The sequence below is a fragment of the Oryza sativa genome, chromosome 4 (genome assembly GCF_034140825.1).
Source record: "Oryza sativa Japonica Group chromosome 4, ASM3414082v1".
Classification (NCBI taxonomy): Eukaryota; Viridiplantae; Streptophyta; class Magnoliopsida; order Poales; family Poaceae; genus Oryza; species Oryza sativa.
In genome coordinates this window covers 14,916,373-14,942,183 of record NC_089038.1, presented here as the reverse complement: position 1 = coordinate 14,942,183, position 25,811 = coordinate 14,916,373, and the positions used below count along the sequence as shown (strand labels likewise).

The following is a 25,811-nucleotide window of genomic DNA, read 5'->3' as shown; positions in this document are numbered from 1 at the left end:
GCTTATCTCTGATGTTGATATCCGGCGGCGTGTGTTGGCTTGTGTGTATGTTGTGTCTTGTGGCTTGTGACTTGTCCCCTCTCCTTCTAGGGGGGCTTGTATTTATACCCATAGGTAGCTCCTTGTCCAAGTAAAACTAGGGAGACCAATATGGATTAATCCGAGTAGTCCTTGTCGCTTCCATATAGAACTCTATTTGTCCTTCCTTATTCGGAACTCCTATATACGAGGTATGATTCCGCATAAGACTGGGTATATGGTGGGCCCCGCTGAGCTTAGTCAACTACTATTAGGTATGTAGTATCCATAACCATGACAGTAGCCCCCAACCTCAATGCAAATGAACGAATTCATGTTCTCGACCGAAGACCTTTGAAAAACTATTGTCGTGCACACTTGACCGTTCTCGATAAGATCAGAGATAGCGCTAGATTCCATAGGCACTATATTGGGTTTGTCTAGGTCCCGATGTTGATCGAGAAGGTATGGAGCATGCGACTAAGTCTCCCGTCTTATTGTAATCGAGAATTTGGATTGAAGTCAAGAAATTTCATCTCGGCGGGTACACCATCGCTTCATTCCATATCCCTTGTTGAAATCCAACAGCCGTTCTCGGGTAATCGAGAGGGTGTAGAGTCTATGACAAAGCCTTTAACTTAAATGAACTCATGTTGTTCTCCACGACTTCACCTACTACCACCTTGTCGTGCTCGTTTGGTTGATCCCGGTGTAAGACCGTAGAGACATGGAGTTATCGACAACGCTAGAGGGAGCTCAACGGTCCAAACATTTGTCAACATTTGTTGAACTCGCTTAATCGATCCCGGTGTAAGACCATAGAGACATGGAGTACTTGACAGCATTGAATGAAACTTTCCTAAAATCAATACTCAGAATAGAATATTAAATAGAAATAGCCCCCGAGCGAACGCACAAAGGGTAACATGTTATAATATGTATGGAAAAATTGAAAATAAGTTGAATCTGCGTGTAACAATAAAAGAGTACTCTCGCTAGAGTTGCTCTCAGCAATCGGAGTTTGGTACCCTTCCTAGCCCCCAGCTGTTTTTATGGAAAAACTATTTTCAACAAAGACAGCTTGAATCCTATAACAAACCATGCTGAAGCTGACAAATCCTAGCTCCCAGCCGTGAAGTTGGAAAAGTCAATTTCCGATTACACGGCTTAGTTAATACGCATCCATTGAGCACTCTTACTTGACCAGGTTTTACATGGTCGTTTGGCTCTTAGAATTTGACAAGACCTTATCTGCTCTGGGCGTCCCTAGCCGAAATTCCCTTAGGTTTCTCGGAGGCTTATCAGAACAGCGTAAAGGGAAAGTAGGACCGACTTCAAGACAAAGACGATATAAGAAAAGAGAATCACCGGACAAATATTGCACATATAAATACTTACAGAAGTTGACGTATATAAAGTGATGAGACGACTTCCACACCTGGTGAAGACCAGGTGTATAGTTGTACTCAACAAATCGTAGAGGTAGTGGGAGATACGCTGCACTGCTGATCGAAGACCAATTATAGTAACAACTCGACCAATGGAGTTTAAGGTGCGAGAGATCGCTACATCCTACTGGTTGATAACCAGAAGTGAGTATCTCTCGATCGTTTGAAATATATGTGCGAGGAACGCTACGTTGCTGGTCGAAGACCAGTCGTAGTGGTACCTCGACCGTTAGAAATCGTGGTGCGAGGACCGCTACTTTGCTGGTCAAAGACCAGTCGTAGTCGTACCTCGACCGTTAGAAGTCGTGGTGTGAGGATCGCTACGTTGCTGGTCAAAGACCAGTCGTAGTCGTACCTCGACCACCTGAAGAGGATCCAGAATAATGGATGGACGGCGTTCTCGTGACCTGGGAGAACTGCCTCCTGACGACGACGAAGTCGGTGAGGGATTATCGTAGTCGGAGGTTCGGCTCCTAGATCTACTACCTCATCCTCGGGCCCTCTAGAAGTCTGGGGATCTCGAGTTTCATCGTCGTCGTGTGATGTCGAGAGATTGCTATAACTGACTGGTCAAGGACCAGGAGTAGGCATATCTCGAATGAATTTTTAGGTGGCGAGAGATCGCTATGATCTACTGGTCGAGGACCAGGTGTAGGCATATCTCGATCACCTGAAGATGAATTTTTAGGTGGTGAGAGATCGCTACGATCTACTGGTCGAGGACCAGGTGTAGGCGTATCTCGATCACGTAAAGATGAATTTTTAGGTGGTGAGAGATCGCTATGATCTACTGGTCAAGGACCAAGTATAGGCGTATCTCGATCACCTATAGGCAATGATAGGCATACGGAAACAAATATTTATACCCATGGGTAGATATATCCATATAGGACCTGACACAAGTTTCCTAAAGTTAAAAGGATAGATATAAATCCCAATCGGACACTAGACAAAACTTCCAAAATTACTAAATGATGCCTAATTAATGGATATAATTAAATTGCCATGCTATGGTATTCATGGTTCAGAACTTGGACTCTTATGGATAATATTTCCATCGGCTGATTAATTAATCGAATCCGCTAAAGAATATTACCAAATTTTGACGTTAACAGCGTCTTGTCGAACCGCCAAAACAACATGTACTAAATCTATTATTTTAGAATGAGGATATATATTTTTTTGCTATTTTTATTAAATACTATTATTTGTAAAAAGAATATTCTCTGTATTACACGTCCCGATTGTTGTTTTTTCGAAAAGAAAATGTTAGGCTATCACGTGGTAGTAAAATCAAATTTGCACCGTTCATATATTCTAAATAGATAATATATATTTATACTATCAACCTGACACCTCAACTACCGGATTAATTTCTTTCTATTAGTATAATTTATAAGTTAATAGTTGAGCTAACTTTAAACACCATGATTCTCGTTTTCACGACGATCCAAAACCAAAGAGCGATAGTAAAATACTACTTCCGTCCAAAAAAAAAATACATTTCTAGAATTTAAAACCACGCTCCATTTAAATTATCTCCATCTCACTTTCGTTATTGGAAATATAAGCACATTAGATTTAATCATGATATTAAAAATATAAATTAGCATAATCTTATCATATAATCTATAAATGTAAAATAGACATAAAACATGAACATATCTAATATGTAAAATATTGTCAATGTGTACCAAGGATTTTGAAAGTTCAACTGCACAGCATGAAAAACTCGCGGTACCATGTGTTGATGACGGTGCGTAACACTTGAACGAAGAGGAAGATGATCGAGCCGTGGCGGACGAACAACAAGCAGTCACGTGAAGAGCTTCGCAAAAACCTTATTGTTACCTTCACCCTGTGTAGGATGTTAAAGACGAAGGTTTCGGAGACATACTCTCCCGATATCGGTTCATGTTAACAAACAGGACGGAGTAGACTAGGAGCAGCGACGTAGTATATAGAGAGATAGAAAACCCTAGATTGCTTTCGCATATGTTGCAAGGAGGCGACAACTTGGTTTTATAGAGATAACATGACGCGTGATCAGATGCCTGCACGATCTCCACACTACGTAACCGAACCGGATAAGTCATGCATAACTTATCCGGACTCCACGCCACTTCATGCACCGGATTATTCGATGTATTTCCGAAATCTAGGTTTACAAAACAAACACCGAATTTTACAACAAAACAAAACTGTCGTACGTAACTTATTCGGACTCTACGCCGTTCCACGTACCAACGATGTGTTTCTATGCGCTAGGTTTAGAAAAACAAATACCGAATTTTACAGCAAAACAAAACTAAAAAAGTCACGTCTGCATAAAGATGAGGAACCAATTTTGATAGACCATTCACGAGTATATCGCGTACATATGCTACCTGGCCAGCCTGACCAGAACAAGCCTTATCTAGTTCTCAACTACACATGCCTCAATTGAATAGGAGAGCACTCTCCTTTTAAGGAGGTCTCTCTTCTAGAATCGGTAAGGTGATACTCCTATACATACCTCCTATGATGTGGGTTTTTTTTATTTTCTAAAGAATTAATCTTTAAATGGGCTAAGACCCATCTATTAGTTCCAATATCATCCGCCGTCCCACTTCTCATTCGACAAGAACATTAATATGCTTTCTTTGCCTATTCCCTCCGGTTCCATAATTATTAGACGCATTAAACAATGACACGATCTCTGAAATCTTTCTTTGACTATATTTTTCTATCATAATATATATACAAGAGATAAATAAATTATCACTCACTTTGTAAGACAAATATGTATATACTGTTTTAGTGTCTTTAAATTAAATAGTTTTAAAGATATGGACCGTTAAAGTTATAAAAGTTTGATCTGGGTACTGTTCTGCCTTTTGATATAGAAGAAATTGGGTGATACGATATCAAAAGGATCTTTTAACATAAAAAAGAACAGAGAGAAACGTTGTCAGTCTCTCCGCTGCACCGGCTACAACCACAGTCCCCTTCACTCAAACAGTGCTACTGCTTCTCTCCGACTGTGTCGCCGCCGAATGGAGCGGGACGCCGCGGAGGTGGAGGTGCGGCGGCGGCTGCGCGACGTCGGCGCCCGCCTGAGCTCGCTTCCGGACGACGGCGAGCTGCTCAGGTTGCTCCAGGTGAGCTCTGCCCCCCAGTTCGAACCCTTGATTTATTATGTACTATTCATCAACTCTCAAGTAATACCATTTCAATTAGAAGTAATTAGGGTGCTGCAAAAGTAGGAGTTTCGGCAATACTAGAATCTCTACTCCAGCATTGGATTGTTATAATGGACTCTAATCTTTAGTTAGCTCTCTATTGCCTTCTTTGAAAAATAAATCAAATTTTGAACAAGACTTTATTTAGCTGTTGTGTTGTTTGGCTTGACTGTGGTTACAGAAGTGTATTGTTTGGATTGGATCTGATTGACCATGTAGAGACTTTTTTTAGAATTTCTTTTCTTTTATGCAGGAAGCAGCCAAATTGTTGTACAGAGTGAATCAGTGTGAGGTAGACAGAATTCACAGTGCTCTTATCCCTGTTATGAGAGCATTGATTAAGAAAGAGCTACTGGATCACACTGACCCCGGAGTGAAGCTCGCCGTAGCGTCGTGTTTAACCACGCTGATCAAGATCCGCGCGCCGGATCCCCCTTATGATGATGATGTGATGAAGGTGACTTTCTCTTCTTCTTGTTCTTCTGGGGATGAAATGGTGGTGTTTGAGTGTATTACTGACCTTTATCTCTTACCTTGTTTCAGGATGTTCTCAAGCTTGTTGTTGGGGTCTTCTGTGAACTGGATGATGTGGACTGCCCCTCCTATGGAACAAGGGTTTCAATGCTTGGAACTTTTGCAAGGATACGGGGTTGTGCCTTGTTGTTAGATCTTGACTGCAATGATCTGATACGGGATATGTTTCACCATTTCTTCCGCACCGTATCGTATGCAACTTCTTTCTCTGTTTTTCTGCCATACTTGTGTCCATTCTGTCATAATTTCTGTCAAATGGATTACAGAGATGTTGCAGTCCTGTTCTTGACTTTAAAAGATGCGTATGAATGACTGTGGCAGTTTATATGACATAGTTATGGACTTATGGTTGTGGAATATACAGAGAAGGTGAAGGATGCAGGTTATAACCATGTTTAAAGTTACTCTGATTCAGGGAAACATTGTAAAGATGGCTTTTCTATGTAGTTTGCATGCTTTATGCATTTCACTTAAATTGTTAAGCTGATCGGTTATACTGACCATAACACTGAAAGCATCTATGTAATTATTTTCGGTCCACACAGAACATCATTTTGCATATACATCATTCATCATTTTGTCTTTTCTAATAAAATTTAATGACACCTTTTATGGTGCTACAAAATTTCACCCCTTTGTTGTTCTTCATTTTAGAACTGAGGCACAGTTTATCCTGGCCCATAAAAATAGTGATACAACCCACCATTAATTATTCTTTGTTTCCACTGTTTTACTCCATTTGTGTGTCAAGAGCTGTCAATTGCTGTATTTTTTTTCTAACATAGTATTCTACAAAGTACACCGTGATTTGAGTTGCTGCAAGTTGAGATTATACCATTGTTCTGCTTATGAATTAACAAAATGCTATGAGATAAGAGCTCACAATGTCACTGCAGTTTGTTACTTCAAGAATCCCTCTATTTGTGTGTATATTGCAGACGCCTTTTCCTCTAAATGTGTGCATGCATGTTTTTGTCTTGTGTATGCTTTATTAAAATTATCAGGTGCTTTTATTACCCTTTCATTCCTTAACGTTTTTCATTTATTTCAGCAATACTCATCAGGAGCATGTTATATCCTATATGGAAACCATAATGAAGTTTGTGATCGAAGATATTACTGATATGGAACAAGATCTAATTAAAGATCTGGCATCCTGCCTGCTTCAGAATGTTAAAAAGGAAGAAAAAGTAATTTGGTCCATACATTGTTTGTATCAACAATATAACATCATCTTCACTAAAGTTTTCAACTTGGCTTGTAGGAAACTCCTCCAGCATCTTTTGTACTTGCAGAGAGGGTAATAGGACTCTGCCATGAAAAGTTAAAGCCAGTGTTCATCAAACTACTTCAGGGTGCTCCCATAACCGAGTATAGCAATCTTGTTACATCATTTCTCCAAGATGCTATAGTTGCTGGAGATAACAATGTTGGTGCTTTTATGCATGACATGGTCAGTTAAACTGCTTTACTACTTCTACATATTTGGATAATATTTTTGCCCTAATGGTTACTGCCCCAAAACATAGGGTTCCTTGAAAAAAAATTGTAGTACCTATGGTTTTGTGCTATGAATGTCTTGAAAACTGGGTTTTGTGAAATTTAACCTATATATTCTATGTAATATATTTCCAACTAGCTGATCATTGCAATATTACTATCATGTAACCAACACACTGATTAGGATTTCAATTTTAAAGTAGTACTTTTATTACCAGCCAATATATTGAGTTGTTTGCACTGCACACCACACATGCATGGGTATTACCAGTTAAAGGTTGAATATCTGTTTTACTTAATCATAATTCACTTTTGGGGGTCTTCGTATTTGAAGTGGCTGGTGGAAACTACTGTTTACAGTTAGTAGAACCATAGCTCATCGTTTTCAAATGTATAGCTTATATCCCCATTGTTTGATGATCATTGTGTTGTTGAAAAGTTTATCATCTTCATTTGAACAAAGTTCTACAGCTTTATGATTGGCAATGGTAATCTGTCACAGAGAGAGTTCATAGAGTTCTAACAGTTGTATTGAAAGTTTTGTCCATGCTATGATCATCTTATTGGTCAACCGCACTGACTATTTCATTATTAAGAAGGAAGTAGTGTCTCCTAAATCTTCGACCATGATGGGTAAAACTATAGGACAACCAGCAGATAGTGGGGATGAGTTGAAACCGGAAATTGTACAGGGAACTAAAGAGGTATGCGTGCCTGATTGCTGAATGTCAAAAGTAAACATTATTGTTCCACCATGCTCTCTGTTTCAGTTACAAGCTTTATGTCCTCTTGTCAGGCTCCTAATTCAAATAAAAAAGCTCTTGACGGTAGCATTGTCGGCTCGAGAATCAAAGTACGGTGGCCTGCTGATGAAATGTAAGTGTGATAATCATCAAATATGTTTCTTATTTGAAGAGATGTTCTAAAACATGCATCTATATTATAATTAGTGCTCAATGGTTTGTTGTTTATTCATTGGACTTGTTTATATAAAACTTTTGGCGACTTAAACCTGGTGTATGGAGCTATGTACCAATGTTTTACCATTTGCTATATTGTTCAATTGTTAATGCTGGTTCTTATTGAACTTCCATTGCTTTAGTCCTCTGGTTTTATAACGAACTCTCATGAGTTATACTGGAGTTATGTGTGTATGTTTTAGGCTTCTCTTATTAATTTTGAATTCATTGCATGCTCTGCAGGTTCTACAATGGATTGGTTAAGTCATTTGATGCTTCTTCAGAAACACACGAGGTGAACATTTTGCATGTGGGCTTTGTCTGCACTTTCCATGCTCCATTTATTAATTTGGGCACCGTTTCTTTTGCTTCCTTTCACTTGACTTCATATTTAGATATTCTCTTTTCTTTTGTTTGAAACCCAGATTGTGTATGATCATGGTGATGTTGTACGGCAATCTCTTAAGGATGAAAAATGGGAGTTCATTGCTGAGGTATGTCCATGGGGGCATGTGGTGTGCAATTATTTGTGTTCACTTGCTCCTTTATAATTCAGCTGCTATCCTGTAGGAGCAAGACTACAACCCCGATGCATCCCCCGACATGTATGTAAAATATCTACTTTGCACCTTCCGTATGTCCTATGCTTGGATGCAGTTCTGGTCAGGAAGAAGTCGAATTTCCAATTCTGAACTTTCACAGTCGTTCTCACAGAAGTCTGAAAATTAACCTGACCTTCAAAATCAGATCTTATGACTACCAGCCTCTTCAGACAGCCAAAAATTGATTATTGATTTGCAATTTTCTGGTTTTCAGGGACTATACTAAAACCCTAAAGTTGACTTATTTGTATTGCTGCCTTGTTGTTTTGACATCTCCACAAATATATATCAATCAATTAATCAAAGTATCGTTGCTTTGTTTCGGATCCTTCCCCCATTACACTCTTTTGTTGCTGATGTTCCTTTTTTTGTTCATCAATTCTGTCAAATCCTACTGCAAAAAAAAAGTTTCTTCAATTTTGAGTCGCTGCTCATTCAACCAGGCTAGAAGACCGAAGTGATGAAGGAAGTCTTGGACAGCCATTCCAGGATGTTCACAAAGCTGCAAGCAGCCATTCTTTCGTCATCCAAGAGAAATACAATACCGTGCTAAATGAAATCGGATGCATTTCCACCGAAACCACCGGCTCACTTCTCGTGCGCGTAAGCGGCTGGGAAAATTGCCACCTTGAGCCCGAAAAAGTTAGCACGGTGTACACAGGGCAGCTCCCGTCAGCCACAGCACATAACCTCTTTGCAGAAAAGCCTCAGTCCTTCAGTTGCAAATTGCAACACACAAGCCTATAAATCGTGGACTCGTTCCACCCGATGTAAGTTATTCGATTTTCAGCGCATAGACAGTTATGATATGATTCCACATGTTCATAGCTTACCTACACATATTCATGTAAACAAGAGACATTAAACCTAGCACGCTAAATGGCGCTGAACACTTTTTTCTTCTATTACAGGAACAGCCTACAAGGTTGCATCGCTCTGAATCAGTATATATCTTTTCTTTGTTCATCTGGAGGTGTCCATCAAATTAATGAAGATGATCCTCTACTTAACATGGTCGTAATCAGTATTTTACGGACCAAGAAAGAGCTGAGTTCTGGATGGCGAAATCTGTGCAGTGTCTGTCTATATAGATGCCATCTTGGAGCTATTCTGCCTGTTCATATTTCAGTTCCATTTTGCCTAAAACCGCAAGAGCCGTTCTGGATGGTGTGACCGACTAATCCAAGTTATGAAATATGTGCCCTGCATATAGATTCCTGTATATATCTCAGATTCAGTTCCTTTTGCCTAGAACTCACCTATGCACAATCCTCTTATGGACGTCTTGACTAAGCTGAAGGAATTGTGTTCAATTCTTGTCACCATGTGGTACTGTATGTAGTATCTTGTTCTGTGGCAAAATTGGTTTAGTGACGCTGAATTTCAACTGTGCTCAATTTTGATGTTTGGACTATGCAGGTTGGTCTACACTGCAATCTAGATGTGTAGTAACACTAAAAACCTACTCCCTCCGTTTCACAATATAAATCATTCTAGTATTTCTCACATTCATATTGATGTTAATGAATCTAGATAGATATATATGTCTAGATTCATTAACATCAATATGAATGTGGAAAATGCTACAATGACTTACATTGTGAAACGGAGGCAGTACCAAACCTACTAGAGAGGGTGAAGGGTAGGAACACCAAAAATTACATAAATAATTCATGTATTACTAAAATTATAATATAGCTCTGAAAATTCCACTAAAATTTCATATAGTATTTTAGTTTATGGATAATTTAGGAAAAATAACTCGCACCGTGATTTATTAATAATTTTTTATTCCCCTGTTTACTTCATTAAACTTAATTCATTTTTGCACATTATTATAAATTCTAAAAACATTAAGTAATTTTTGACAGCTTACAAATTCAGGCCATGGTGCTTTCAATCATGAACTTACAACATTTGCCGGTTGGTCTCTTATAAAAAAATATTTGCCCCGGTTGGTCTCTTATAGAAAAACATTTGTCCTGATATATCATTGGATTAGTTCATGTCAATTTGTCTTTGGTCTCAATGACGAACATCTCATTTTTGTCACTAAGCAACACAATCCTCCTACCAAACGTCATAAAACTAAATGGCACAATAACGAATCGAGGATCGAATTCGTCACTGAAAGTAACATGTGTTTTATATTAAGTCTTGGTTTGCCAGGAACTAAATCAACAGAAAGAACAAGCTTACAGTTGGAGAGAGAAGCAAGACATAGAGCAGAAGAAGAAGTATGTGCTTTAAAAGAAGGGATGCAACAGCTGGAAGAAAGAATGGAAGAACGAATGGAGAGACGACTTGCAGAGAAAATGGCAGAATTTAAAGCTATGAAGCATACTTCTCCTGAACAAAGGCATTCCTTGAACAAGCCAACTGAGGAGCACTCATGCTCATCCGCCTCAAACAATATAAAAGATCATAGTTCATTTTGCATAACCTCAATTGTACTGGTATTATTATTCAGGAACTATAAACTTCTATCTTTTTTCCTTGATTTTAGATACAACCAAGAATTGTTGAAGCATTGCAACTAAATCAGAAGAGGCCTGCTATGAAGGTAACTTCAATGACATTTACTTTTCTCCATATTTTTCAACTCAATGTGCTAGTCTAGTTTCATCTAATGGTTTTTTTCCTTTGTTGAATACAGATACAACCAAGAATTGCTAGAGAATTGCAGCTTAGTCTGAACAAACATGCTAGGAAGGTGAGCTAATGGAAACTAATTCATTTCCTTCGTTTGAAGTACTTCTAGAATAGTCCTAAAGTTAGAACATGGTCTAGAATAGTCTAGAAGCTGGTGCATGTTAGTTTAAAATATGATTTTTGGTGAATGAAATGCAGGTAGCCATCTAGCTTGCTTGTTGCTTTATTCTTCTCCTAGCTAGTTGGTTGCTTTATTCTTCTTTGTTTGTCCCCTGCTCAAGCTCTTCTCGAACAGATAGTAGTTGTGCTTAGTACGATGCACTAACAATAACTTCGACTTTACTTTATCTTGTTCAAGTCAATGCACTAGTATTGTTTGCGGCATTAAGAATTATTTTTTAAAATACAGGTACAACCAAGAATTGTTAAAGAATCTCAGCTTAATCATAACAGACATGATGGGATGATGAGTGAATAACGATGACTTTGCTTCATATTTTTCAAGTCAATGCACTAGTATTATTTGGAATTAGTATAGACTTATTTATTTTTTGTTGAATATAGGTGCAACCAGGAGTTGCCAGAGAATCGCAAGTTAATCAAAATATGCATGTTACGAAGGTGAGCTGAATAACATCGATTTTACTTCATTTTTCAAGTCAAACTGTAACATATCTTAAGTCTTGTAGGATTCATTGAGAAGGGTTGATGCTACATGTAATGTACAACAGGGGGTAGAAAAAGATGTGGACAATCACAATTGTACCAAGCAACCAAAAATGACAAAAAAAAACGTTGTGGAGAAACAACAAGCAATCATGCCACAAGTAAACGCTCTAAAGTTCCAACTGTGATCACTCAAATTGCTGCTGAAGTTTGTATATGGATATATGGTATTTATTTGGAACGCACTATATTACCACCATGCATTTGTGTTGCTTAATGCATGCTAATAGGTTGACAACAGTAACATCTTCTATTGTGTAACAGGGGGTACAGAAGCATATGGCCAGGTACAATAACAACAAGCCTACTGAAATTGAAGGGGCCAATGTGGGAACAACTAAACATGCTAAGGTCAAAAGGGCAGCATTAGCTTGTGAAAATGTGGTTAGTTCTTTTTTATTACTACAAAACAGTAGCAACTATTCTACTTTCTACTCTGTAATAAAATCTGATGTGGCCACATTTTGAAATAGGTTGGAAGGGATGTCTTTCTTAAGAGAATTGTTCGTCCATATAACCGTGTTGCAAGAGCTACTATTCAAAGTCAAGACCCCTTAGAAATGGTCGGAGGAACAATGCTGGGAAGGGAGTGCTACAAAGTAGTGATAGACAGTCTTATATGTGGAGATGCTGAATTGTTCCGGCCGCACAGAAATTTGAACTATATTAGAGACGCTATTGGTCATTGCATTGCATGGCCATCCCAACTAGTATGTTCCTTTCTTGGCTTCTTTGTTTTATTGCTTAGTTTACATAGCAAGTCTAACATGGTAAATATCAATTTGAAAGGTTGAAGAAGTGTCACCTCAGTGCAATGGGGAAGTGACAAAAACAGGTATATGTGCCATTTATGTTGGGTATATATAGAGTATTTACATCATTTTTATTCTGGAAATTTCATTGAGCAAAATATAAGTATGCAAAAGATAGAAATGCTATTGTAATTTGGATTGCCATATACTTTAAAACCTCAATAGGTGCAGTCTATTTTACATAGAAATGTACTTCTGTTCAAAATGTTTAATCATAGGTCTCTAGCATTTCCTTCTCTGTATAATTAGTTCCTGCTATACTTTGGATTGTTTTGTCAATTTTTCTTTGGTAGTAAACTCAATTTCCATGCTCATGATCATATTTTATGTTCTTTATTTAAATAAAGATAGTGACATTGTTTGTTTGTGTTAACTGAATTTTACATATTTACACTCCAGGTGCTCGAGTTTCTCTCAAACGGTGATGATTGTCGATCATGTTCAACTATAGAAAATTGGCGAGAACTTCTTAGAAGAGATAGCTCAAACATGAGCAGTAATTATATATCTACACTTTTGAGTAGTTGATTGTCTCAACACTTGTAAATGCCACATATGAATTGGAGTTCAGACATATTAGTTCACTTTAATGCCTATATTAAGACCACCAGAATGTTGTTATAGTCTAAGTGACGGATGAGATGCTATGTATTATTTATTGGACATGTATGATTGGATGTACTGCTAATATATGAAATGAAGTGATTTGGATACTATTTAATTTCTTATTGTTTCAATTGTCAAGTTTTCATGTTTTCATGATGATGAAAATGTGTATTTCCCACAATAATAATCTAGGAAATATAATTAATTTGATGCATCCTACATTGAGGCAGGTTACAGTTGCCTCAATTTGTTTTGAGGCAGCAGTAATAGCCTCGGTAGCGTACCCTAGCATTGAGGCATGCGGTATGCCTCAATCAAATTCTGAGGCATACATGGTTAGCCTCAAATACACCTTTTAGAGGCCAACTCTTATGCCTGCCTCAATATACTATTTTGAGGCAGGAGTATCCGAGGCAGTGAATGTTGGCCTCAATACATATTCTGAGGCGGATTTTTTGGGATTTTGAGGCTGATTAGCTCGCCTCCAAATGTGTATCATCCTGTAGTGGGAATTCGTCACTGAAAGTAACATGTGTTTTATATTAAGTGTGCTCGTATTTACATCTAATCAGGGTTAAACTTCGGTTTAGCTAATTTGATTGGACCTCACCGAAATTTCCGATATTTTTGAACAAAATTTAGTTGAATTCGAACAAATATTACCAAAATTCACGAAAAATTTAAAAAAAATAAAAATTTTCGGCTGAAATAATATCGTATCAGAGGGGTCTAGTCCGAAATTTCCAACCATGCATCTAATTATTCCTTCAGTAGAAAGTGACATGCCCGTTGATACCGATGTGTTTATAGGGAATTCGTGAATCTAAAGATATATCGTTAAAATCTTTCGAATGTGTATTAGAGTAGAGCGTGCGTACATGCGTTCATCGGAGTAAGTGTACGTGTGTTTTAATCGTCTATGTTTGTAAAAAAAAAAAAGATCCATTTCTCGAGCTCCTAGCTCACGATGTTTTGGAACAAGGCAATTTCGTAGGAATTTCTACATAAATTAAATTGTTTGACGAATCATTTCGAATTTCACATGGAATTCAAATACACATGTCCACACATTATTAATTCCCACAGTCACGTGCGTCAAACGGCTAGCTAGCTTAGCCTTTGACCACCCTTGTTCCCACCAGCGAGGAGCACCTCGTGGATGAGCCGATCCAGCCCACACTCCGCGGGCCCACCCGGCCGCGCCGCCCTCGCCGCCGCCTCCTTCCACCCCGCCGCGCGCCGTCGCATCTCCGCCCCCTTCTCCCCCTCCATGGCCTCCCGTATCAGCGCCGCCACCTCCCCTCGCCGCGCCTCGCCGCCGATCTCCATCCCGACGCCCCACTCCGTCCGCTTGTACCGGCAGTTCGTCTGCTGCTCCGCGAAGAACGGCCAGCTCAGCATCGGCACGCCAGCGGCGAGGCTCTCCAGCGTCGAGTTCCACCCGGAGTGCGTCAGGAACACGCCCACCGCAGGGTGTTCGATCACCTGCTCCTGCGGGCACCACGTCGTCAGCAGCCCGCGGCCCTCCACGGCGGCGAGGAACTCCGGCGGCAGCACGGCGGCGTCGCCCTTGACGAGGTCGGGGCGCACGTTCCAGAGGAACGGGTAGCCGCTGTGAGCGAGGCCCCAGGCGAACTCGAGGAGCTGCTCGTTCGTCATCACGGCGATGCTGCCGTAGTTGACGTACACGACGGAGCGCGGCGGCCGGCCGTCGAGCCACTCGAGAAGGCCGCCCTGCTCCTTCCAGAGGTTGGAGCCGACGGCGACGTCGAGCTGGGAGCCCGCGGGGACGGCGCGGCGGACCTGGAGGAGGAGCGGGCCGACGGCGTAGACGGGCGGCGGGAGGACCCTGCGCATTTCGTCGAGCGCCTGGCGCTCGAGGTCGTCGAAGGTGTTGACGATGACGGCGTCGGGGAGGGAGAGGCGCTCGCACTCGCGCATGAGGAAGTTGAGCATGGTGTCCCCGCGGTCCGTGGTGCGGATGAAGCTCGGGAGGTCGCGGAGCCGGACGCCGTCGCACATGCCGCGCGCGCCGTCGACCACCGTGTCGAGGTACCCGTCGGTGAGCTGCGCCGCGTCCCTGAGCGGCACGAGGCCCCGCTCCACGAGATGCCGGTAGTGGCGGTACCCCATGAGCCCGCACGCGCTGGCCGTCCACAGCGCGGCGCACGGCACGCCGATCCGCCTCGCCGCGTCGTACGCGAACGACATGACGCCGTCGCAGACGACGCACGTCACCGGCGGCGCCGCGGCGGCGTCGGCGTTGATCGTGGCGAGGAGCGCGTCGAGGTGGGGGAGGCAGGTGGTCATGGTGGAGTAGCAGAGCGCGGGGATGTCCTGGGTGGCGTCGGGGTCGGAGGGCGGGAGGCCGTCGGGGATGGCGGCGAAGCGGAACCCGGGGACGACGCCGTCGAGCGCGGCGGCGCCACGGGAGGCGAGGAGGCGGCGGTGGTTGAACTCGGTGTTGACGAAGGTGACGTGGAAGCCGCGCGCGTGGAGCAGCTTGGCCAGCTTCAGCATCGGCGTGACGTGGCCCTGCGCCGGGTACGGCACCATCACGGCGTGGTGCTGCCGCCTCGCCGTCGCCGTCGATCCCATCTCCGGCTCTCTCTGGTCAGCTCAGTGATGAGCTGCTGTGCTTGGAAGGCAATGAGCACTCGTGTACTGTGGAGATGTTCGTTTTTATAGCAGGAGATGCACGCGTGGGGCGCATGGCGGAGTTGTTTTATGTATGGACATGGGTGGCCACATGGTTTTTCGCGTGGGACCAGGTGAGACTTGGAGAGAGCATCGAGTTTTGTGACTTTTGTCCCGAATAGTAGGGGCGTCTCATCGTATCAAGTGTGCCATGCGTATGGTATCATGTGGAGACAGAGCTGGAGATGTGAGAATACATTATATGCTATTGAGTTTATCATATATCTATGATCCATCACTGACTTTATCACGTTCTACGATATGCAATTGGTTTTGTTTAACTTCTATAATTTACCATCACCGTCCGGTTAGCCTTCGTTAATACTTTACAATTTTGTTTAAATGACCAAAATAGCTTTATGAGAATAACTTCCGAAATTTATCATAGGACAGTCATTATGGATTTTGACTGAGACCCTCTTAAATCTTGCAAATATATACCATTGGATCGCTTTGAGATTCATGCAAACATATATACCCAAATCTTTTTTTCTCTTTGTCTTCCTCAATCCCGCCCATCGCCGCCGCTTTCGTGCGCTCACGCAAAACCTTCAGCTCTGTCTCCTGCTCCTCCGCTACCTCTCCAGCTGGTCAGAAGGGGTCAACAGCACCGATGAGCCCCCTCTCCCACCTTGGTCGGCCTTCTCCCCCTCCTCCTCTCTCTTTCCCAAGGCAACGTCGCCGAGTCCCTTATTTCGCCGTCTTCCCCGTCTCTGGTGGCTCCCGGTCGCCAGATACGGCATCATCGGCTGTTGCCTTCTAACCAGTCTCGTTGTTTGCCCGGCCGCTAACGTTGGCCCACCGCCTCCTGCCATCCCTATGGCTCTAGTGCCACCATTGGTGCCTTACCGCCCACCGCTGCCCACACCCATCCCTCTAAGCCTTGGGGAACTACCTTCTTCCCCCGCCACATCCCCACTCCTACTCTAACAATCCAACCCCAAATCCTAATCCATATATATGTCCCCTGTCGGAGTTGGGGGCATCGCCGGCACCGGAGAAGAGTGAGAGCTCGTCGGGGTTGGGGGAGAAAAAGCGCGGGCACGAATCTTGGCGCCAATCCAACAGTCTAAAATCTGTAAAATATTGCCCCTAAATTTTTGTACAATGACATTTAGCATTTCGAATTTATTATTATATTATATACTCCCTCGTCGCGAATTTATTATTATATTATATACTCCCTCGTCGTTTCATATTAAATGATGTTAATTTTGATTATTTTCTTAGGGTGTGTTTGAGGAGAAGGGGATTGAGGAGATTGGGAAGATACGCAAACGAGGTGAGCTATTAACTCATGATTAATTGAGTATTAACTATTTTAAATTTCAAAAATAGATTAATATAATTTTTTAAAGCAACTAAAAATGCACCGTTTAGTAGTTTGGGAAACGTGCGCGCGGAAAACAAAACAAACAAACTCACTCTCTCACCCTCTCGAACGCTGCCTTAGTCAACCTCCTTTTAACTTTAGCTAAGTTTATAGAAATACTCCCCGCGTACTCGTAAAGGAAGTCGTTTAGGACAATGTTTAAGTCAAACCTTGGGAATATAAATCATGAATAACTTTTAAGTTGTTAAGTTTAAAATGTAAAAATTATATGAATGGATTTGTCTTGAAAAATACTTTCATAAAAGTATACATATATCACTTTTCAATAAATATTTTTATAGAAATAAGAAGTCAAAGTTATGTTTTGGAGACCATGTCGCTGTCCTAAACGACTTTCTTTATGAGTACGGAGGGAGTATTTAGCAACATATTTGTTTATGATAATATCCCGGATACTCCTGGAAATCTCCTTGTACCGCAGCCTGCATTTCACTGAGTAGTGGTCTGATACTCCAATGTCCGAAATTGCTCAGTTTTTTAAACTTTGCAATTTCGAAGGCCAATTGTACAGAGCAATGAGTTCAGCTTAAAGAGGGGACGTTGCCACGGTACTGTTCGCCTTTGATCAAGAGCGCATTAATTATGATCATTAGAGTGATGGAATAGGATTCCAGTGCATTATCATGTGATGTGATACGATCGATGGGATCGTCCTCATGCATGGGCGCAAGATCTACTCCAGTATGGCATTGAATTTTGGACATCCGATCCGTATAAGTACTCATCTTATTTAAAAATTTATATAATAACAAGAAATGTAGCCCTCGTATTTGCACGGGAATGTATCGTAGTCTCTCTTATTTAAATAAAAATCATTTTGTCGTGGTCATATATAAACTCCCCTGTTGTTATTGTCTTAAAGCTACGTGCCTTTTTAATAAATGAAACTGAATTAGTACCACTAAAATAAATTATATATTATTAATACACTAAAAAATCATCTACACTGCATAACTCGATGTCCATCACTTATTTCCACATCTATGTATAAATAGTCTGAACATACCACTTCTACCGGATAATAATACGATAACACCGTTAAAAATAAACATAAATGTCACTCTAACGGATAAAGTCGATAACTACTAAAGCTTTCTTATGTAATACCCTGAAACATGGGTCCCACATTGACGTAGCCGTGCACCTAAAGACCAGCCTATGGCACCATTTTAACACTTAGTTCACTATGGGCACACCCACAAAGGATTGCATTAGTAAGAATGTCACTTTAGATACATTGCTTATATTGGTCTTTTACTGACGCCATCTTAACTCAACCATATGCATATGCCTGCGATATTTACGATAGCATAGTAAACACTACACCCTACATTGAATGACAGGGATGGACAAAAAGGAGGAGGTGATGAAAATAGTTATAATTTTTGCACCTACTTATTTTTGTGTGGTATTATTTTTAACAAAATCGTAATTTAAAGACTATTGACAACAATAAGTGCCGGCGTTTATGATTTTTCTTATTAGTATTTTCTTTCTGATTTTACTATTAATATATTGATATATTTTTTATTTATCGTTTTGTCCATTGTATATGACGTAGGTAATTAAGTTTTTTTTTTTTGGAAAGTGAGACGATCATAAATATAGGCAGTTTGGTTTTCCATCTAATAAGTGAGAAAAAAAAAGGAAAAAAAAGAATTATGTGAGCCCAGCGTCGTACTTACGTATCAAAGTATGGACGTACTTGTTTTTTTATACCTATATGTGCACGTACAATGCGAGTTTTTAGATAATTTAATTGTATTTTTTATAATAGATCTAATGGTTATAAATATGGGTCCACCGTATTCTAAAATTTTTTAAAACGCCACGTGGTGACTTAGCAGTGTTTAATGGACTTTTAGTAGATAATAATAGATAGATTGAAGATTAGGAAAGGGAAGGAAAGATGAGGGGAGAGAGGGAGTACGTACCTTACGTACCAACTGGAGGAGGAGGGGAATGTAGAGGAGGTGGGGACCGGTGTGGAGAGGAGGATTTTATTTTTTTTATTTAATCTAATGGTTGAAAATATTGGACCCAGCAATTTAAAGGAAAATCAACGGTTAGATTTTTAGACTGCCACTTGGCATCTTTGGAGCGTTTGTAGGAGGACACGTGGCGGCTTATGAGCGCTTATAGGAAGTTTAATGGACTTTTAGTATATAATAGATAATAGATAGATAGATAGATGATTTATCTTCTTGTGATTTTTATGATTGGAGGTACTTTTTAGCATAACTTATATTTTTATATACTAGTAGAATTTTAAAATTTATACTTTCTCTGTTTCACAATGTAAGACTCTCTATCATTGTTCACATTCATATATATGCTAATAAATCTATATATATAATAATATCTAGATTCATTAGCATCTATATGAATGTGCGCAATGCTAGAAAGTCTTACATTGTAAAACGGAGGGAGTAGATGAATAATCATATATATCTATTCTAAAGTCAACAATATCATCCATTAAAAACAAAAATAGGAGAGAGTATATTTTAGGCTACTACAGGACTATCAGTTATGCAAAGCGTGGACGGGGCGCAGCTCGTGGCTAATAGAAAAACAGGGAACCAGCCAGATGTGTTGGGAAATAACAATAACGTATTATGCATTTGATTATCGCAAATTGTTATAACGCGACAAATACGTATAGCGAAACTGGGTAGTTATATACAGCTTCAGCTTGGAGGGTATATATGATCTGTCTGTTTTAGGTGAAGGATTGTTTATTTGTATTACCACCTACTGAATCGATTCGATGCGCGATATCATCATATTTTATGGGAACACATGCATTTACTTAACTCCCGAAGTATTGGACTTGACTTCAAATAATCTTAAGTGGTTTATAAAGAGTTTTAGAATAATAATTTTAATTATTTTTATATGTGGGATTTTGTTTTATTTTTCTCTAAGCTTGAATTATCATCCAAGGCTCAGAGAAGGCTGGTGACTTCTTTTTAAGAAAAAAGTGACTTTTTTATTAAAAAAAAGAAAAAAGAGAGTTTCTCCGGTGCTTGGAAATGAAGATGACCGTTGATCCAACCTAATCTAATGGTTTACAATACAAGGTACCTATAAAAAGGTACTTAAAAACTAGGCCAGGTATTAGCTTATAGATTGGTTGAAAGGTTAGATCGGTAATTTTGTCTATAGTATCATATTAGATCGGTATAAGAAGTTCAGTTGTTCTTCATAAATCTGTTGTTTGGGATCATGGAGCAGTTCTGTATGGTGAATGGCCCCGGAGGCCCGGATGTATTATGAAGTTCCCGTTATCGATTACAGGGAACAAACATGCGTTTAGAGGTGGAAGAGAAGGCCGATTGCACATACTGAAAGAGCTATGTAATTGATCAGAAATCCATTAATCACAAACTGTGTAAATGACAATAAACTGATAATTGATCAATAGCTAAGGCCATATGTAACTGTGAAATAAAGCATGATTAAAATTAAAGTATATCTTGCTTTCGCACAAATGGGTTTATAAGAATGACTAAAAGTCAAATTTTAGATATCAACCATTAGAGGCAAGAAGAAATTAATTAGATTTGGTTTAGTGGATGAAGCCTGCGTAGGTGGCAGTGATATAGTGGGTGAAAACATAGTGATTAGAGTTTCCCCCATATAGTGATGGTATCGAGCAACAAGTGGAAATGAGAATTAGTGAATTGGGGCTTGTATCCAGCGGCCAGTTCGTCAATCTGGCTAAAAATTAATTAGACGTAGCAGCAAACAACCAGGAATGAGTACAGAGGCTGTTACGGCTGAAACAATTGCTAAATTACCATTGTAGTGCTTTCCCTAAGTTGCCCTTTAGCAAATCAAGGGTGGATACTGAGTAGTTTGAGAGGTACCTAGCACCTTAAAAGCTCTCTGGGTCTAAAATCTGGACACTCACAAATAAAACTAACAAGTTTGTTGAAAACATATATAATTAAGTGTTGTCAGCTCTTGTGTATTCTCTTGGTCAAAAAAAGAAACTCGTGCATTGTTATGTTTCATATTAAGTCATTTTGGATTTGTTAAAAGTCAAGCCTCGTCAAGTTTGATCAACCTTATAGAAAAATATAATAACATCTATGACACCAAATTTGTTTTATTAAATACATTGTTGAATATTTTTATATACAACATATTTATTTTGTGTTGAAAATGTTGCTATATTTTTCTATTAACATGGTTACACTTGAAGAATCTGATCTTATAATATGAAACGGAGAACTCTCGTTGTGTTGCAGATTGAATGCCATTTTGAATATAGCAAGATTAACCGTTATGCGGCCTCAGTTAGTCCTTGTCAGTTGAATTAATGGAGCTATATTGATACAGCAATAGACAGATTCTGGCCTAACAGGCCCATATATATATGGCTCTCAATTTCTTTTCTATGCAATGAATCTCAGGCTGGGCAATTAACAAGGCATACGGCGCCTATTGAACACAATATATACCACGCTGCATCTTGTTTTTTTTCTTCCTTCAGTACTCCCTGTCAGTTGATTGACACTAAACGGGCCGGATGTTAAACATGTATGTCGAAACAAGATTTCGGCAATAAGAAAAATGGTGGCTATCAAGATGAAAAAATAGATGGGTATGAAGACAATGAATTTTATACAGGTTCAGGCCCTCTCAATGAGAAGTAATACCCTACTCCTATCCAGGGATTGATCCACCGAGTGTGTTATTGATTGTATAATCTTGAGGAAAAGTTATGCCCCAAGAGGCACCCGGACCTCTCCTTATATAGTGAGAGGAGTCTGTATTACAACATACAGCCCATATTCCTAACGGAATAGGCAAGTAAAAAATAAAATACAATCGTAACCGACTAGGACCCTGGTATTTCCATGATACATAAGTTAGGAATTTAACCCGAGCCCCTTAAAGATATTCTATCTACATATGGTACCCTTATACCCAGTCGGATGTACATGCCATGTGGGTATGGGGTATCCATAATCTCCACAATGTATTTATTTTTTGGTTGAAACTGGGATGTTAAACTTGTTAAAATAGTAGTTTTATTAGACACAGAAAAGATAAAAAGAAAAGAAAAAACATAGGTCCTGTGTCAACGTATTAACGATTCTGGACAAACAGGCCCATATATGGCTTAGCATGAATATATAAAAAAAGCAAATATTAGGAAATGACTTAATATCAAATAATTAGAAGGGGTGATGCTTCAAACCCATATTGTCTAGCCTACGACCTTGTGAAGCTAGCCGGAAGACCCCTGGGTGTTTCCCTCAGCATGTATATACACTTTAATTCTTTTAATTTGCTATGAATCATATCAGGTAGCAAGGCCGATTCACAATATTTTCATTTGAATACTCAGTTTATTACATTAGAGAGAATGATCAAAATGCCCTTACGTAGGGTATGTTTGGCTGCCAGCGTTCACAATCATACCAATTTTTAATTTTGGCAAGCTTCCAATATAAACATGCCTCAAATACCGCAGCAATATCTGTTAACTCTAGAAACTTCACCTATAAGGCATAAAACCAATCATACCATTGGTTCTCTCTTCTTTAATTCCTCTAATGACCATAGTACTATGCCATCCCAATTCCCAACCTTTCACAATGCAACTCTGTCATATGCTCCCTTTGCTATTAGCTTCAATGCTTCATCATGTAGGGGAGTATATGCAATTCATGGGATATGTCGTTAGAATGGGATCTACATCCTACCCCCTTGTGGTCATTGGTATGCACTTTTCTGAACACACTGGTTCGAGAATTCGGAGTGCTGGAACTTGTGCTTTATACTATATATTCCCAACTTGTGTTCTTATACTCTCTTGTTTTATGCCTTCGCTTGCCCAACACCTGTGTGGTCTGACACCCAATGTCACAATGAACTGAACTTTAGTTCCTGGTGCCTCCAATTCTTATCAGTCAAGGCCTGGAGTCTTTTAAGTGATCTGTTTGAGATATGGTTCCGAGTATATACATTTATATATAATTGATGGGCAAACTACTGCCTTATTTTCTTTTAAAGTAGAACCTCACCCTCCTATGCAGACCATGACATTTCCTTTTCATTTCTCAGAGTTTTGATGGTGTCTAAGCTTGGTTTCTACACTATTGATCCTCAATATACGACAGCAAGTGTCGAAGTGATGCATCCTATTTATAGCTGAACATGTCTGGTTGAAGGCTTGAGTCATATATGACTCCAACAACCACATCAAGCGATCCATATTTTCTTTTTCCATTACACAAAAGACGTGTACGCATACTACCACGAACTCACATGGCAGCCACACTAGTAAGTGCGCCCCTTTATATCTTAAATATATAGATCAATGGTAAATCCATAAACATTATCGAAAAACGAATGTCAGGTCAAGTGGCACTATGGGGCCCACATGTCCGTATATATAGCCCGCACATGCATCTCCTTCCATTCTGCTGCTTGTACCGCATCTGCTGCCTCTACCGCTAAACCTCACTGCCAATCTCCATCCCAATAACCCACTCTGTGGGTGAGGATCCTCACCATCATAGTCACTGGTATATGGTTTTCACCTTTTTATTATCCCACACGTCAGTGCTTATATTAATGGTAGAGTCATTATAGTATAGGATATGAAACCCCAATTTCATGCACTTTTACTTGTAGTTAGTAGCTTGGCAAAAGAGGACCGGCCAGCTGAGCACAGGCAAGCCGGCATAGAGGATCTCCAACGTCGAGTTTCACCCATTGAGCACATTCTGCCTGCTCATAAGTTTGTTATGTCCCTTTGTGCTCCCAAACAATTCTGAATTTTCAGCTTCAAAGTTCAGTTGATTAATTGGCTCTGTTTGAGCGAATATCATGGGCACGGCAGTGATGGGGTCGACTGATCCGGAGGTAGAAGGGATGGCAGCTAGTGGCTACTGGCTAGCACAGAAGATGTGTGGCGGTCAAACGGCGGGTTGACTCGAGGTCATAGTTATCGTTGTCAATCGCAAGGTTTCATATTTCGGTTTAAAATTTCAATCCCCACAATAGATTTTTTAAATTTTCTGTGAATTAACTAAAATTAACTCAAATTTGGTCAAAATTTGTTTACATTTTAAACTATTTCGGATTGAATTCTCCAAAAATTTCTCCGATTCCGAAGTACCCAGAAGGCCTTTTTTCTGCATTCCGCGTTATATAGAACTCTGTCAACGGTAGCAGCAGGTGTAGCCTGAAGGTTTTTTTTCTTTTCTTTTTCTCAGCTAACTCTGTTAGCATAGAAGATGGACACCTGTGGACAGAACCTTTAGTGTTATTTTCCAGAACCGGCCTCTTCACCTGTGGTATAACCAAATTTTGCCTTATATCATGTGTAACCATTAATGAATTTGGATACAAATACAAATTTGGTGATCTATCGATTGACTACACCAAATTTCTGAAATCTATACGCCATTAATAAATTTGGATACAAACACCCACTTGCCCTTTGTTTAAGGCTCTTTGGCTCACAGAAAATTTGCAGCTAGTTCATATAGGAATTAGTTCAATTCCCATGAAATTCTCACAAGATTCCTCCATTTGCAAATTGATTAACGAGGTCAAGCGTTTCAATCTTCTGCCTAAAACAAACTGGAAGCTAATGCGAAAAACCAAATGTACGTGGAACAGGAGGGGGACAGTATTGGTAGCTGATATCCAGAAGTGAGAAGCTGTGAAGAAGATAGGCGCAGCTTGTTCAGAAATGTGCGTGGAAATAACATCTCGCATAGAGAGTCGTGTAGGGAAAGAATCTCAAGGAACAAGCACGCAAGTTTGTTCCTCTGCTCGCCCAACAGCACTGTGATATCACTCTGATCTTCAATGTGACAGTTGGTTGCAAGGTGCCTCCAATTCTCATTAGACCTAACATCTTATCTTATCCATGTGAGATTTGGCTCCATGCATCCATTCATAATTGATCAGCAAACTATAATCATGTATTTTCCCTGAATTAGGACCTCACCACACCTTCTTATGTAGGCCATGACATTTTTCTTTTTGTCAGAGTGTTGATGGTTTGTGAGCTTGGTTCCTACACTATGACTCTTCAGTGTCATAGTGATGTATATCCTACTTATAACTGACTCGTTGAAGGCTTGAGTGAGTATTGCATGATGGCTTACCAAGTATCACTTCAACAACCGCAGATGAAGTGACCTCTCTCACTTTTTTATTACACGGGAGACGCATGTGCGCACTCTCTAACTTGAACTCGCACCACACACTACTGGAGAAACCCTTATCTCTCCCAGTTTGCAACCCCTTAATCCCGGGAAGTAAACCGGGAGAGAGAATCCGGGACTAAAGATCGCCATCTTTAGTCTCGGTTGATAACACCAACCGGAACTAAAGAGGGATGCACCACGTGCTTGTAAAAGCCATCTTTAGTTCCAGTTGGTGTTACTAACTGGGACTAAAGATTTTTTTTTCTTTTTTTTCTTTTCCCTTTTCATTGTTTTTTTCTGTTTTAATATTGATTTCTAACCGAACTCAGATAAAATCATCCACAAATTCAATAACAAAATCATCCACGTTCACACAAACATCACAAAATCATCCACAAATTTACATCATAATGCAAAATCATCCACAAATTTACATCACAAAATCATTCACAAAAACATC

The 25,811-nt window shown here is 40.1% G+C and overlaps 2 protein-coding genes across 3 annotated transcripts; one reads left to right on the top strand and one right to left on the bottom strand.

The window, feature by feature from the left end:
- The first annotated feature begins 4,445 nt into the window (after nt 1-4,445).
- LOC9266945 (sister chromatid cohesion protein PDS5 homolog C) lies at nt 4,446-9,696 on the top strand. Of its 2 annotated transcripts, none has more exons than XM_015778974.3 (12): nt 4,446-4,606; nt 4,941-5,144; nt 5,231-5,412; nt 6,273-6,411; nt 6,486-6,674; nt 7,321-7,425; nt 7,518-7,597; nt 7,924-7,975; nt 8,106-8,174; nt 8,251-8,285; nt 8,726-9,052; nt 9,194-9,696. In XM_015778974.3, the coding sequence occupies exons 1-11, from the start codon at nt 4,502-4,504 to the stop codon at nt 9,027-9,029; spliced, it is 1,464 nt and encodes a 487-aa protein (XP_015634460.1). In that variant the 5' UTR covers nt 4,446-4,501; the 3' UTR covers nt 9,030-9,052; nt 9,194-9,696. The 2 variants fall into 2 exon arrangements, with proteins under 2 accessions (XP_015634460.1, XP_015634459.1); XM_015778973.3 differs by having other exon boundaries at nt 7,318-7,425.
- A 4,309-nt stretch (nt 9,697-14,005) lies between these two features.
- Nucleotides 14,006-15,775, bottom strand: LOC4335471 (7-deoxyloganetin glucosyltransferase). Its single transcript, XM_015779098.3, has one exon. It carries the CDS (start codon nt 15,674-15,676, stop codon nt 14,186-14,188), a length of 1,491 nt encoding a protein of 496 aa, XP_015634584.1. The 5' UTR covers nt 15,677-15,775; the 3' UTR covers nt 14,006-14,185.
- Nucleotides 15,776-25,811: the final 10,036 nt, after the last annotated feature.

Excerpts from the sequence above, each read along its gene's own strand:
- LOC9266945 (XM_015778973.3), top strand. The coding sequence starts at position 4,502 with ATGGAGCGGGACGCCGCGGAGGTGGAGGTGCGGCGGCGGCTGCGCGAC. Across the intron at positions 4,607-4,940 it reads AGCTGCTCAGGTTGCTCCAG|GAAGCAGCCAAATTGTTGTA; the intron begins GTGAGCTCTGCC and ends TCTTTTATGCAG. Across the intron at positions 5,145-5,230 it reads ATGATGATGATGTGATGAAG|GATGTTCTCAAGCTTGTTGT; the intron begins GTGACTTTCTCT and ends ACCTTGTTTCAG.
- LOC4335471 (XM_015779098.3), bottom strand. The coding sequence starts at position 15,676 with ATGGGATCGACGGCGACGGCGAGGCGGCAGCACCACGCCGTGATGGTG.